The sequence below is a fragment of the Somniosus microcephalus genome, chromosome 1 (assembly GCF_052327205.1).
Source record: "Somniosus microcephalus isolate GS21.2 chromosome 1, FLI_Smic_1.0, whole genome shotgun sequence".
NCBI classification, from domain to species: Eukaryota; Metazoa; Chordata; class Chondrichthyes; order Squaliformes; family Somniosidae; genus Somniosus; species Somniosus microcephalus.
Window position 1 is genome coordinate 170,340,413 of NC_140987.1, and position 14,932 is coordinate 170,355,344.

The window sequence follows — 14,932 nt, forward strand, 5'->3', positions numbered from 1 at the left end:
CTCGGCTCCCGACCTCATTACAGCCTTGGTCCAAACATGGACAAAGGAGCTGAATTCCAGAGGTGAGATGAGAGTGACTGCCCTTGACATCAAGGAGCCCTAGTAAAACTGAAGTCAATGGGAATCAGGAGGAAAACTCTCCACTGGCTGGAGTCATACCTAGCACAAAGGAAGATGGTTGTGGTGGTTGGAAGTCAATCATCACAGCCCCAGGACTTCGCTGCAGGAGTTCCTCAGGGCAATGTCCTAGGCTCAACCATTTTCAGTTGCTTCATCAATGACCTTCCCTCCAACATAAGGTCAGAAATGGTGATGTTCGCTGATGACTGCACAATGTTCCGTGTCATTCACAACTCCTCAGATAATGAAGCTGTCCATGCCCGCATGCAACAAGACCTGGACAACATTCAGGCTTGGACTAATAAGTGGCAGGTAACATTCGAACCACACAAGTGCCAAGCAATGACCATCTCCAACAAGTGAGAGCCTAACCACCACCCGTTGACATTCAATGGCATTACCATCGCCGAATCCCGCACCATCAACATCCTGGGGGTCACCATTGACCAGAAACTTAACTAGACCAACCATATAAATACTGTGAACAAGAGCAGGTCAGAGGCTAGATATTCCACGGCGAGTGTCTCACCTCCTGACTTCCCAAAACCGTTCCACCATCTACAAGGCACAAGTAAGTAGTGTGATGGAATACTCTCCACTTGCCTGGATGAGTGCAGCTCCAACAACACTCAAGAAGCTCGACACCATCCAGGACAAAGCAGCCCAATTGATTGGCAACCCACCCACTACCTTAAACATTCACTCCCTCCACCACTAGCGTACCATGACTGCAGTGTGTACCATCTACAAGATGCACTGCAGCAACTCGCCAAGGCTCCTTCGGCAGCACCTCCCAAACCCGCGACCTCTTCCACCTAGAAGGACAAGGGACAAGCAGGTGCATGGGAATACCACCACCTCCAAATCTCATACCATCCTGACTTGGAAGTAGATCGGCATTCCTTCATCATCGCTAGGTCAAAATCCTGGAACTCCCTCCCTAACAGCACTGTGGGAGTACCTTCACCACACAGACTGCAGCGGTTCAAGAAGGTGGCTCACCACCACCTTCTCAAGAGCAATTAGGGATGGGCAATAAATGCTGGCCTTGGCAGCCACGCCCACATCTCATGAACAAAAAAAAATCAATACGATGATACCAATAAAATGTGTTCAGACCAAAACGTTAATTACATTTTTTCAAAACTATTTTTACAATTTGCCCTACTTTAGGTCCTGTCATATTCTGGGCAAAGATGTGACAAAAAACCTCCTTTTAGGACTTCATCGATGCAACCTTAAACTAGCCTGCTAGAACAAAAACTACTTGCATTAATATTGTGCATTTAATGTAGAAAAGTGTCCCATGGGCTTCACAGAGACATAATTAAAAAGATGGATGCGGAGGTAAAGAATTAATTAGATGGGGTAACCAGAAGCTAGGTCAAAAAGGTGGGTTTTAAGGAGGGTCTCAAAAGGAGGTGGCGAAGTGAGGTTTAGCAAGGCAATTCCCGAGCACGGGTCATAGGAGATTGAAGGCCAATGGTGGGGCGAAGGGAGTAGGAGCGCACAAGAAGTATCAAAGGAAGAGAGAGTTCCAGAGGGGTGGGGTGTACTGCAGGGACAGATTGCAGAGGTAGGAAGAGCAGATGCCACAAAGGGATTTATGCACAAGGCTGAGAATTTTAAATGTGATACAATGTAGGTCAGGAAGGACAATGGTGAAGGGTGAGCAGGATAGCATACAGCTAGCAGAGCTTCGGATGAGCTAATGTATATGGAGGGTGGAAAATAGGAGGCAGACCAGGGGAGCATTTGAATAGTCAAGGCTGGCGGTGATAGAAATATGGATGAAGATTTCAGCAGCAGATGCGCTGAGGCAGAGGATGCTACGGAGGTGGAAGTAGGCAGTCTTTGTGATGGACAGGATATGGGGTCAGAAGTTAAGCTCAGAGTGGAATCAAGAATAGGGTCAATAACCAGGGGGTATAGTTTCAAGGTAAGGGCAGGAGGTTTAGAGGGGATTTGAGGAAAAACTTTTTCACCCAGAGGGTGGTTGGAATCTGGAACTCCCTGCCTGAAAGGGTGGTAGAGGCAGGAACCCTCAACATTTAAGCATTTAGATGAGCACTTGAAACGCCATAGCATACAAGGCTACGGACCAAGTGCTGGAAAATGGGATTAGAGCAGATAGGGCTTGATGGCCGGCGTGGACACGATGGGCCAAAGGGCCGCTTTCTGTGCTGTATAACTCTATGATTCTAATAGAACACGAAGGTTGCCGAAGACGATGACTTCTGTTGGTCTTCACGATGTTTAATGGGAGCAAATTGAGACTCATATCGAACAAATAAATCTGACAAAAGAGGCGCAGTGGAAGGCCAGGAGAGTTGGTGGTCAGATAGAGCTGGATGTCATCAGCATACACGTGGTAGCTGACTCCATGCATGCAGATGATATCACCAAAGGATAGCATGAAACAAACCCCCTCCCCCCCCCCACTCCTGCCCCAGGGGATTCCAGGGGTACAGAGTTGGGAAAAGAGGGCATGGTTTGAGAGATTCTGGCTATAATCAGATAGGCAAGACTAGAACCAAGCAAGGGCAGTCCCACCAAGCTGGACAATGGAGAACGGTGTTAGATGAGGATGCTGTTGTCCACCGTGTCAAAGGCTGCAGAGAGGTTGAGGAGGGATAATGCAGCATGGTGACAATCGCAGAAGGTGCCATTTGTGACTTTGGTTAAGGCTATTTCAATTCTGAGGTGGGAGTGGAAATCTGACTGAAGAAATTCAGACAAGGAAAGATTGGCAAGATTTGGGGGGGGGGGGGGGGAAATAACGCATTCAAGGAAGAGGAAATGGGGATTGGCAATAAAGCAGCAGTTTGTAGAGACAGAGGGGTTGAGAGTGGACTTTTTGAGAAAGATCAATGATGATGGCGGTTTTGAAAGGGAGTTGAACAGTACTGGAGGAGGAGAAGGAGCCATTTACAATGTCAGCTAGCATGGGGGCATAAAGGGAAGTTGGGCAGTCAGTTTAGTGGGAATGGGGTCATGGGAGACGGGGGGGGGGGGGTGGGGGGGAAAGAGAGTCTCATGGACAAGACAAGCTCAGTGAGCGCATGAGGGTAGATACGAGAAAAACTAGAGAGAAGCAGGTTTGTCTTGGTGAGCAAGGGGAAAGGAGAAATAGCAGAGGCAACTGAATGATGGTCTCAATCTTAATGACAAAAAAGTCCATGAGCTCTTCACAATTGCTGTTGGAAGTGATGCTGGAGCAGGCAGGGAGAGGGGTTTAAGCAGAAGGCTTGTAGTGAAGAAAAGATGCCTAGGGTAATCTTTGCTCTCCAGGATGATCCTGTAGCAGTGGGTGGGCATGGCAGAGGGGAATAAGGCCTGATGGCCCTTGATGTGGTCCAGCCAGGTCTAGTGATGAATGACTAAACCATTTGTGTGCCAATATGCTCAAGTCTACACCCCTTGGAAGTGAAGGACTGAATATGGGGGCAGCAGCAGGAAGAATGACCAGGATGGGAGAGAGTAAAGCTTTGTTGGGGACAAGGGCATCAAAGGTGGAGGTGAGGGAATGGTTAAACAAAGCAATGGCTGAAGTATCGTGGTGAATGGGTTAGTTGACATGGATTAAAATGTAGAATGCCGACTCCAATAAAGTAAAAAGAAACAGCACACAAATGCAGGCAGAAGATTTCCACTCTCTGTTTGAAGAATCATCATTCTGGTGCCCTTAAGGTAGGTAGATACCACCTGCCATTCTTATCATTCGGTGAGCCCTGAAAACATCCATACATGGTACTGCCCGTTAGTAACCTTGTAAAAACTTAATGGTATGGAGACCTCGGAAAAGGAAAAAGAGGAACTTGCTTACTTTAGCAAGTAGGAAAGTGGATAACAAGATGGTTGAAGGACAGCTTCACCCATATCAATGGACCATTGCATCATGCACACTGTATCTGCAAAATGTACACCAGGTTGCATGTGAACAAGGCGTGATCATGTCATGGTAGATATGCCATTAATGAACATTTAAGAAGTTTGTAAGCAACGAGGGTTTCTAAGGCAGCATATTATAACACAACTTTGGATTTATTATTTCCTTGACTAAGCTTGCTTGGTTGTAAGCAGTTAACCTTGTTTAAGGTATTATACTTTGAATAAATGAACTTTACTTGGGAGCATATCGTCTTACCATGATTGATTGATCGCAATTATGTGGACTAGTTAACAAATAAAAGGCCAACAGCTAGGCAGTAGAGGATATGTAAAACCAGGGTGCGCCTTACTCTCTCTCAGAAACTGTCTGGGCTCCACGCAGTGCCTCCTCCAATAGCATGGTTGAAACCAGAAGCTCACTGTATTGAGAACTGTAGCCTTATTAGTCCAATCCTGGTTCTATATTGCACAAGCATACCACTAATAATACAAAACTGCCAATCTAAAAATGCAATCCTTATTTAACTTGACACGAGTCAGTATGATTGGTCATCTGATAGGTCTATCAGAGTTAGAGGCAGTCAGGAGCAGAGAGACTGTCTGCAGAATCACATTTCAAAAATAACAACTTGCAGACTGCAGTACATTATAAGATAGTAACACCAAATGGTTGAGAGAGCTTCATGAACCACAACAGTCACCTTAACCCCAGAGCGTTTTACTGCCCTGAGCAAATTTTCTTTGTAACACAACCTTAATGTTACTTGCTTACTGTAATTTTCATGTTTTTCCTCTGGGAGAGAATCCATGGCAAACTGGCAGCTCCTGCAAACAACTAACGTGACTAACAGAAAGTAGCACTGCAGCACATAATGTGAACAGCACTATCAGTAATTATTGCACAGACACCAAGAACATCACCATAGTATTACCTATTGACAGATTTTTCTTAACCCAGTTTCCTTAGGAAACAATAAATTCTAAACATGCACTAATCTGATGCCATTAACAACACTTGCATCATACCCGGATTGCATTGTCTTCACCAGTGGTAATGAGAAGTGGTTCTCCATGAACAAATGTTAGTCCTGAAACCGCTGTTGTATGAGTTTCCCTCATTTGATCAATCAGTTTCTTCTCCTCCAAATCCCATAGTCCAACATGACCCACAGGACTCCCAGCAGCCATCACTGGATAACCATCTTAAAAAGTAAAACGTGAAATAATGTTGTACCCGTACAAGGATTGTTCAAATAACTATTCTGTGCAAAGCAATTTACAAGGAGTGTACTTTGATGTGTCCCTGATAAAACAGACATTATAATAGATAGGAGTTTTCTAAAACTACTGTTAACTTGCGAGTAAGGCAGATGAATTGAAGGTGTTGATGAACACATGGGAGTATGATATTGTTGCTATCACAGAGACATGGTTGAGGGAGGGGCAGGACTGGCAGCTCAATATTCCAGGGTATAGAAACTTCAGGCGAGACAGAGGGGGGTGTAAAAGAGGAGGGGGTGTCGCAATATTAATCAAGGAGTCAATTACTGCTGTAAAGAGGGATGATATCTTAGCAGGTTCCTCTAATGAGACCATATGGGTAGAGCTTAAAAACAAAAAGGGGGCAAGCACTTTACTGAGAGTGTACTATAGGCCCCCAAACAGTCAGGGGGAGATAGAGGAACAGATATGTAAGCAAATCTCAGAGAAGTGTAGAAATAATAGGGTAATAATAGTAGGGGATTTCAACTTCCCCAATATTAACTGGGATAGTCAGAGTGTGAAAGGCTTAGAGGGTGCAGAATTCTTAAAGTGCATCCAGGAGAGCTTTTTGAGCCAGCATGTAGAAAGTCCTACAAGAGAGGGGGCAGTACTGGACCTAATTCTAGGGAATGTGGCCAGGCAAGTGGTAGAAGTGTTAGTAGGTGAGCACTTTGGTGACAGTGACCATAATTCGGTGAGATTTAAGGTAGTCATGGAAAAGGACAGAGATGGACCGGAAATAAAGGTTCTAAATTGGGGAAAGGCCGATTTTAATATGATAAGGTAGGATCTGGCCAAAGTGGACTAGGATCAGCTACTTGTAGGAAAATCCACATCGGAGCAATGGGAGTCTTTCAGAAAGGAAATTGAGAGAGTACAATGGCAACATGTTCCCGTAAAGGTCAAGGGTGGGACCAACAAGCCCAGGGAACCTTGGATGTCAAGGGATATACGAGAATGGATTAGGAAAAAAAGGGGGCTTTTGGCAGATACAAGGGACTAAAGACAGAGGAAGCCTGAGGAGTATAAAAAGTGCAGGGGGATACTTAAAAAGAAATTAGGAGAGCGAGGAGGGGGCCATGAAATAACACTGGCGAGCAAAATAAAGAAAAATCCTAAGGTGTTTTATAAGTATATTAAGGGCAAGAGGATAACTAGGGAAAGAGTAGGGCCCATTAGGGACCAAAGTGGCAAGCTGTGTGTAGAGCCAGAAGATGTAGGTGGGGTTTTAAATGAATTTTTTGCATCTGTGTTCACTATGGAGAAGGACGATGTAGACATAGAAATCGGGCAGGGGGACTGTGATATACTTGAACATATTAGCATCAAGAGGGAGGAGGTACTAGCGGTTTTAGCAGGCTTAAAAGTGGATAAATCCCCAGGCCCGGACGAGATGTATCCCAGGCTGCGGTGAGGCGCAAAGGCAGCAGAACAGGTGGATAAGGTGGTTAAAAAGGCATATGGGATACTTATATTCTATGCCTCTGCTAATGGAGGCAAGAGCAGGGAGGTTATGATGGAGCTGTACAAAACGCTGGTTAGGCCACAGCTGGAATACTGTGTGCAGCTCTGGTCGCCACACTATAGGAAGGATGTGATTGCTTTGGAGAGGGTGCAAAGGAGATTCACCAGGATGTTACCTGGGCTGGAGCGCTTCAGCTATGAAGAAAGACGGGACAGGCTGGGGTTGTTTTCCTTGGAGCAGGGAAGGCTGAGGGGGGACCTGATTGAGGTGTACAAAATTAGAGGGGCATAGATAGGGTAGATAGAAAGGAACTTTTTCCCCTAGTAGAGGGGTCAATAACAAGGGGGCATAGATTCAAGGTAAAGGGCATGAGGTTTAGAGGGGATTTGAGGAAGAACTTTTTAACCCAGAGAGTGGTTGGAATCTGGAACTCACTGCCTGAAAGGGTGGTAGAGGCAGGAACCCTCAACATTCAAGAAGCATTTGGACGAGCACTTGAAATGCCATAGCATACAAGGCTACGGACCAAATGCTGGAAAATGGGATTAGATTAGACAGGGCTTGATGGCTGGCGTGGACGCGATGGGCCGAAGGGCCTCTTTCTGTGCTGTATAACTCTGAGAGGGGGTGGTACTGGACCCAATTCTAGGGAATGTAGCCAGGCAAGTGGTAGAAGTGTCAGTAGGAGAGCATTTTGGTGACAGTGACCATAATTCGGTGAGATTTAAGGTAGTCATGGAAAAGGACAAGATCGACCGGAAATAAAGGTTCTAAATTGGGGGAAGGCCGATTTTAATATGATATGGCAGGATCTGGCCAAAGTGGACTGGGATCAGCTACTTGTAGGAAAATCCACATCAGAGCAGTGGGAGTCTTTCAGAAAGGAAAGAGAGAGTACAACGCCAACATGTTCCCGTAAAGGTCAAGGGTGGGACCAACAAGCCCAGGGAATCCTGGATGTCAAGGGATATACAAGAATGGATTAGGAAAAAAAGTGAGGCTTTTGGCAGATACAAAGGACTAAAAACAGTGGAAGCCCTAGAGGAGTATAGAAAGTGCAGGGGGTTACTTAAAAAAGAAACTAGGAGAGCAAAGAGGGGGCATGAAAAAACACTGGCAGGCAAAATAAAGGAAAATCCCATGGTGTTTTATAAGTATGTTAAGGGCAAGAGGATAACCAGGAAAAGAGTAGGGACCAAAGTGGCAATCTGTGTGTAGAGCCGGAAGATGTAGGTGAGGTTTTAAATGAATATTTTGCATCTGTGTTCACTATGGAGAAGGATGATGTAGGCATAGAAATCAGGCAGGGGGATTGTAATATACTTGAACAAATTAGTATTGAGAGGGAGGAGGTACTAGCGGTTTTAGCAGGCTTAAAAGTGGATAAATCCCCAGGCCCAGACGAGATGTATCCCAGGCTGCTGTGTGAGGCAAGGGAGAAGATTGCAGGGGCTCTGACATAAATTTTCAGAACCTCTCTGGCCACAGGGGAGGTGCCAAAGGACTGGAGAACAGCTAACATAGTACCATTATTCAAGAAGGGTAGTAGGGATAAACCAGGGAATTACAGGCCAGTAAGCCTAACATCAGTGGTTGGGAAATTATTGGAAAAAATTCTGAGGGACAGAATTAGTCTCCACTTGGGAGAGGCAAGGATAGTCAGCATGGCTTTGTCTGGGGGAGATCATGTCTAACCATGATGCATTTTGGGAGGGCTAACAAGACAAGGGAATACACAATGAATGGTAGGACCCTAGGAAGGACAGAGGATCAGAGGGACCTTGGTGTGCATGTACATAGATCCCTGAAGGCAGCAGGACAGGTAGATAAGGTGGTTAAAAAGGCATATGGGATACTTGCCTTCATTAGCCGAGGCATAGAATATAAGTGCAGGGAGGTTGCACATCTGCCGATGCACTTTATTATGGTCATATTTATGTTAATATATATGTACAAATGTATGTTGAAATGTTTAAGTGTTCTAATCCAAATTGTACACTCTCGGGAGCCGCAAGCCTACATTTCGTTGTACTGCACTTGTGCACTAACAATGACAATAAAAGTTGATTTGATTTGATTTGATTTGAGCTGTACAAAATGCTAGTTAGGTCACAGCTGGAATATTGTGTGCAGTTCTGGTCGTCACATTATAGGAAGGATGTGATTGTATTGGAGAGGGTGCAGAGGAGATTCACCAGGGTGTTAGCTGGGCTGGAGCGCTTCAGCTATGAAGAGAGACTGGACAGGCTGGGGTTGTTTTCCTTAGAGCAGAGAAGGCTGAGGGGGGACCTGATTGAGGTGTACAAAATTATGAGGGGCATAGATAGGGTAGATAGAAAGGAACTTTTCCCCTTAGTAGAGGGGTCAATAACCAGGGGGCATAGTTTCAAGGTAAGGGGCAGGAGGTTTAGAGGGGATTTGAAGAAAAACTTTTTCACCCAGAGGGTGGTTGGAATCTGGAACTCACTGCCTGAAAGGTGGTAGAGGCAGGAACCCTCACAACATTCAAGCAGCATTTAGATGAGCACTTGAAACGCCATAGCATACTGACCAAGTGCTGGAAAATGGGATTAGAATAGACAGGGCTTGATGGCCGGCGTGGACACGATGGGCCGAAGGGTCTCTTTCTGTGCTGTATAACTATGACTATATCATTCTTTGTTTTGCAATATCTCAATAATTGAAAGATGAACATATTAGGCTTAAATTTTTTAAACAGTCAATAGCAGTTTGTATAATCAAAGTTTTACTTCATACAATGAAACTAATCAAACCAATCAATAAGGGGCAGAATTGGTTGCTGTGGTACAAAAATCATGACAAGGCCCTGTATTTAAACAGTGATACTTTAGTTGTATTTCAAAGATTTCAGATTCGTAAATCTTAACTTAATACACAATATGACTAAAGCTTTCATTTCCATCTTAAATTCCTTTGACATAATTGACACTGATATAACCAGATTACCTGTGCGAAATGATATTGCTGTGATTGGTCCCCAGTCTTGTTGAAATTTCATCAACATTTCATCATATTTCAGATTATGAATAATTATCTGACCAGATGCGAGGCCTACAGCAACTACATCCACAGCTGGGGCCTAAACAATAGAATAAAACCCAATAAAAATGGAAATTAAAATGTTTGTGCAACAACCATTGTACCTTTACCACCAAAAAAATTGAAATCTAATACGATTATAAATATGACCACTGATTTACAGTAATTTAGTAAATCAAATTCCCTTAGAACATGACATTTTTTAATTGGTGTTTTGAGGATCATACTCCACAATTGTGTCCATTTCTCTTGAAAGTCACAAATCAGTGGCCTTGATTATAGAATTCTATTCCGCAAGTACTAACTCATTTACAGATGAAGTGCCAGTATTTTAGCAGGAAGTACCTTTTTTTTTAAGCTCACTTTCCCAAATTAATGCGGTTTTCTTTTAAATTATACATTAAATCAAGGAACCATGTTACTATAAAATTCAAATCAAACATTTTAATTATTGGTTAACTTCCTGTATACTCACAAAGTAACAATTTAATTTGGACTCACTCTAGCTATAAACTTTGTTGAATATGCAAGAAACCTACCATGAAAAATGTAGGGAAAAAGAATGGGGAAATTCACTGCTTTTCTATTAGAATAAGCAACATTGATCATGACCCCTGGCAGTTTAAAGCAACGGTGTAAATATTTTTAATGTAAAAATGAAAGTGCTGTAAAACTGGGTCAGATTCTTTCCATTTAAATAGCATAGAGTACCTACACCTTTATGCTATTATGCAATTACCTCCAAGATACAACACTGCATTTGCATTGCATTCACATCATGGGTTGAGCTATGAACACCACTTGATTTTTGTCAGGGAAGTGGAAGGAGGAATTTAGTGCTCCATAAATGAAATAAGCAGTGGTGTGGTAGATGTAGAGTTCATGTTAGGACAATCATAAATTGACTCTGCTTCAACCCAGTATTAAAATGTAAATAGTATTTACACAGAAGTGAGTGGATCTCTGACAATAAATCTTGGATCTGCTATCTCTGCCTACTTTAAACAGTCTCAGACTGGAACTGGCAGAGTCATAGCAGCCTACAAGATAGTTTAGGTCATCATTCCAGCAACAATTCAGTGTTGGATAATATGATCACTCTCATAAAAGGTTGAATAATTCAAAAGCTGCCAATTGTTTGAATTTACAGGAAACTTTGTGCTATCCGGAGGTGAGCTATCCGGCAATCTGGAGCCACCGGCAAAAATCAGCCGCCGTTTTTTTTTTTTTGTTGCTTTGTTTGAACAGTCAAGCTGTGCAAGGTCTGTAGCTATAGCAACAGCTTCAGCTACAGAGCTTTAGGGCCACACCCGAGTGTTTAGAAGCTGTTGCTAAGCAACAGTGTTTGTTGTCAAATACAGAGATAAGAATCTCCGTATCTCTCAACATTAACTCTGCAGAGTACGGCACTTTTTAGGCAATGGCAGCAGCTCGGTCCCGTGGGTGCCGGATAGCACAAAGTTTCCTGTATATAGATAAAAAGAGCGGGCATGGAGTGAAAGTGTGATGCAATTTTGGAAGGAAGAATGAGGAGTTGCCCCTTGGTGACATCATCCAAAAACACAGCGTCAGTTTCCACATGTACGCTGATGACACCCAGCTCTACCTCACTACCTCTTCCCTCGACCCCTCCACGGTGTCTAAATTGTCAGACTGCTTGTCCAACATACAGTTCTGGATGAGCAAAAATTTTCTCCAATTAAATATTGGGGAGACCGATGCCATTGTTTTCTGTCCCCGCCACAACTCCATTCCTTAACCACTGACTCCATCCCTCTCCCTAACATCTGTGAGTCTGAACCACATTGTTCGTAACCTTAGTGTCATAGTTGACCCTGAAATGAGCTTCCGACCACATATCCACAGCATAACTAAGACCACCTATTTCCACCTCCGTAACATCACCTGGCTCCGTCCTTATCTCAGCTCATCAGCTGTTGAAACCCTCATCCATGCCTTTGTTACCTCTAAGCTTGACTATTCCAACGCACTCCCTGGCTGGCCGCCCACATTCTAGCCTACGTAAACCTGAGATGATCCAAAACTCGGCTGCCCGTGTCCTAACTCGCACCAAGTCCTGTTCGCCCATCACCCCTGTGCTCGTTGACCTACATTGGCTCTCAGTTAAGCAGCACCTCGATTTCAAAATTCTCATCCTTGTTTTCAAATCCCTCCATGGCCTCACCCCTTCCTATCTCTAATCTCCTTCAGCCCCCCCCACCCCCAAGATATCTGCGCTCCTCTAATTCTGCCCTCGAGCATCCCTGATTATAATCGCTCAACCTTTGGTGGCCGTGCCTTCTGTTGCCTAGGCCCTAAGCTCTGGAATTCCCTGCCTAAACCTGTTCGCCTCGCTACCTCTCTTTCCTCCTTTAAGACACTCCTTAAAACCTACCTCTTTGACCAAGCTTTTGGTCACCTGCCCTAATTTGCCCTTATCTGGATCAGTGTCAAATTTTTTGCCTTAAAATACATCTGTGCAGCGCCTTGGGACGTTTTACTACGTTAAAGGCGGTATATAAATACAAGTTGTTGTTGTTGTTGAATGGCAACATAAACTAAATGGTACAATTTTAAAGGGGACGCAGGAACAGAGCAACCTGGGGTTTCACATACACAAATCACAACACAAGTTGATACGGCAATTAAAAAAGCATATAGGGTGCTTGGCTTTATAAATTGTGGCAGAGAGTAAAAAACCATGAAAATTATGCTAAACCTTTATAAATCACTGGTTAGGCCTCAGCTGGAGTATTATGTTCAATTATGGGCACTACACTTAAGGAAAGAAGTAAAGGCCTGGGAGAGGGTGCAGAGGAGATTTACTAGAATGATACCAGAGATGAGGGTCTTCAGTTATGTGGAGAGACTGGAGAAGCTGGGATTGTTCTCCTTAGAGCAGAGAAGGTTAAGGGGAGATTTAATAGAGGTGCTCAATATTATGAAGGGTTTTGATAGAGCAAATAAGGAGAAACTGTTTCCAGTGGCAGCGGGGGGGGGGGCACAGTAACCAAAGGACACAGATTTAAGATAATTGGCAAAAGAACCAGCGGGGAGATGAGGATTTTTTTTTAATGCAGCGAGTGGTTATGATCTGTAATGCACTACCTGAAAGAGTGGTGGAAGCAGATTCAACAGTACCTTTCAAAAGGAAATCAGATAAATACTTGAAAAGGAAAAAATATGCAGGGCTATGGGAAAAAGCAGGGGAATGAGTGGGACTGATTGAATAGCTCTTTTAAAGAGCTGGCACAGGCACAATGGGGTGAATGGCCTCTCTGTGCTGTATGATTCTAGGAAAGAGATTCTGAAATTTACAGCGCCAACTCTTTCATAGCATTTTTGAAAATGTTGTAATGAGTCACTTAAATGTTAAGGACTGTTTATGCAATTTTTTTTTAACTGGAAAGTGAAACCATAAAATTTTCAAATAGATAATTAAATTATTATATTTAATAAACTCACCAGTAGCACATTACAACAAAACACTGCACTGACCTGCTGAAGCACAGATACTCCTGAGCCCCAACCTTGAAACGTATATAAAAGTTTGCTGGAACAGGATCAAAAGAAAAAGCAGTCATAATATTGGAGAGTTAAAAAGTACTCAATGTTAATGGCCGAATTCTCATATCTTTGCTGTTCAGTTAAGGAAATGACTCAGCTACTTTGGAAACATGAATAGTTGTTACTATCAAGTATATTAATAAGTAACAAAAATAACTCCAATATGAATCACTTATGTTACATATTCACTATGAATATGACTAAACAATTACTACACGAAGATTTCTCATGTTGGAGGAAAGTAAATCAAACATTTCTGGAAACCACACCCATAACAACAGAATTTTCCAAGTAGCTAGTTGTCAAGTCCAACAAAAGTTATGCATTTCAAAAAAAGGGTCATTTGCTAAATAAGGATCAACATAGTAAAGTTCATTTGGTCAGATAAGACATTTATTGTTACATACTTCTGGCCTAACAGCTTACTTTTATTAGAAAAAGTTTCCTTTCATAAAGCTGTTACATGCTTTCTATACAACATGAACTGGTCATCAAATTCACTGTAAACTTTACTTTGTCATGATGTGAAACTCGTGTAGTCAAACAATACTTATTAGAATGTACAGCTGGATTTGTGAAAAAGTTTTAAAACCAGAACATCTAGAATCTTAACCAATTTAATTTCCTACTGCCAATCTCTATTCATTCCAATTGAACCAATAGGTCTCATGTGGCACAAATCCACACAATGCCACTTTTTAATAGAGAAGCAAATAATCTATACAATCTCTGACAAATATCAGTATTTTCGCTATTATCATTTGTTTTCCTTACTTATATTAAATCCACTAAAACTCTCCAGTTTAGGTGAAGGCCAGTCTATCTGTTTAGCCTTCCCTGACCCCAAAAGTGGTCGCAGTGTCCCAGTAATCTGAAACCCTCCCTTCTACACCATCCTTTCAGCCACGTGTGTTGGGTTTAAAGCTCAGCTGAGGGACAAACAGGACACCAAGACGGCAATCAGTCTGGTTCAGCCTGAGGGACTGGCCATGGAGTCAGTGGCAAAGAAGTGGAGCTTGTGGTGGGGGCTGAAGATGATAGCTTTGGTCTTTCTGACGTTGAGCTGGAGGAAGTTGTGACACATCCAAAACTAGAGGTAGCGGAGAGGTCAAGGGGTAGAGTTGGATATCAGTGTTCACGTAAAAGCTGGCACCGTGCCTGCGGATGATGTCGCCAAGGGGGCACTGTGGACGCACAAGCACCATCAGGACTGCAGTGGTTTAAGCAGAAGGCCCACCACCAGCTTCGCAGGGCATATAGCGATGGGCAATAAATGGTGCCAACAACATCCACGTCAAGAACAAATTAGAAATGCAGATAAGGAAATGGAAGGAACCAAAGGTAGTTCATTTGGGGGAGGTTTTTTTAAATTATTCGTTCATGGGATGTGGGCGTCACTGGCAAGGCCAGCATTTATTGCCCATCCCTAGTTGCCCTCGAAAAAGTGGTGGTGAGCCGCCGCCTTGAACCACTGCAGACCGTGTGGTGAAGGTACTCCCACAGTGCCGTTAGGGAGGGAGTTCCAGGAGCTTGACCCAATGACGATGAAGGAACGGCAATATACTT

The 14,932-nt window shown here is 43.4% G+C and overlaps 1 protein-coding gene across 2 annotated transcripts in view; it reads right to left on the reverse strand.

Annotated features, from left to right (window-relative positions):
• Positions 1 to 14,932, reverse strand: part of wdr36 (WD repeat domain 36) — a 163,939-nt gene that overhangs the window by 118,212 nt on the left and 30,795 nt on the right. For both annotated transcript variants that reach the window (XM_085987389.1, XM_085987381.1), the window contains exons 6-8: positions 13,298 to 13,352; positions 9,707 to 9,839; positions 5,038 to 5,213 (exon numbers count right to left, since the gene is read on the reverse strand). In XM_085987389.1, the coding sequence (XP_085843515.1) occupies positions 5,038 to 5,213; positions 9,707 to 9,839; positions 13,298 to 13,352 (364 nt within the window). The remainder of the gene's footprint in view (positions 1 to 5,037; positions 5,214 to 9,706; positions 9,840 to 13,297; positions 13,353 to 14,932) is intronic.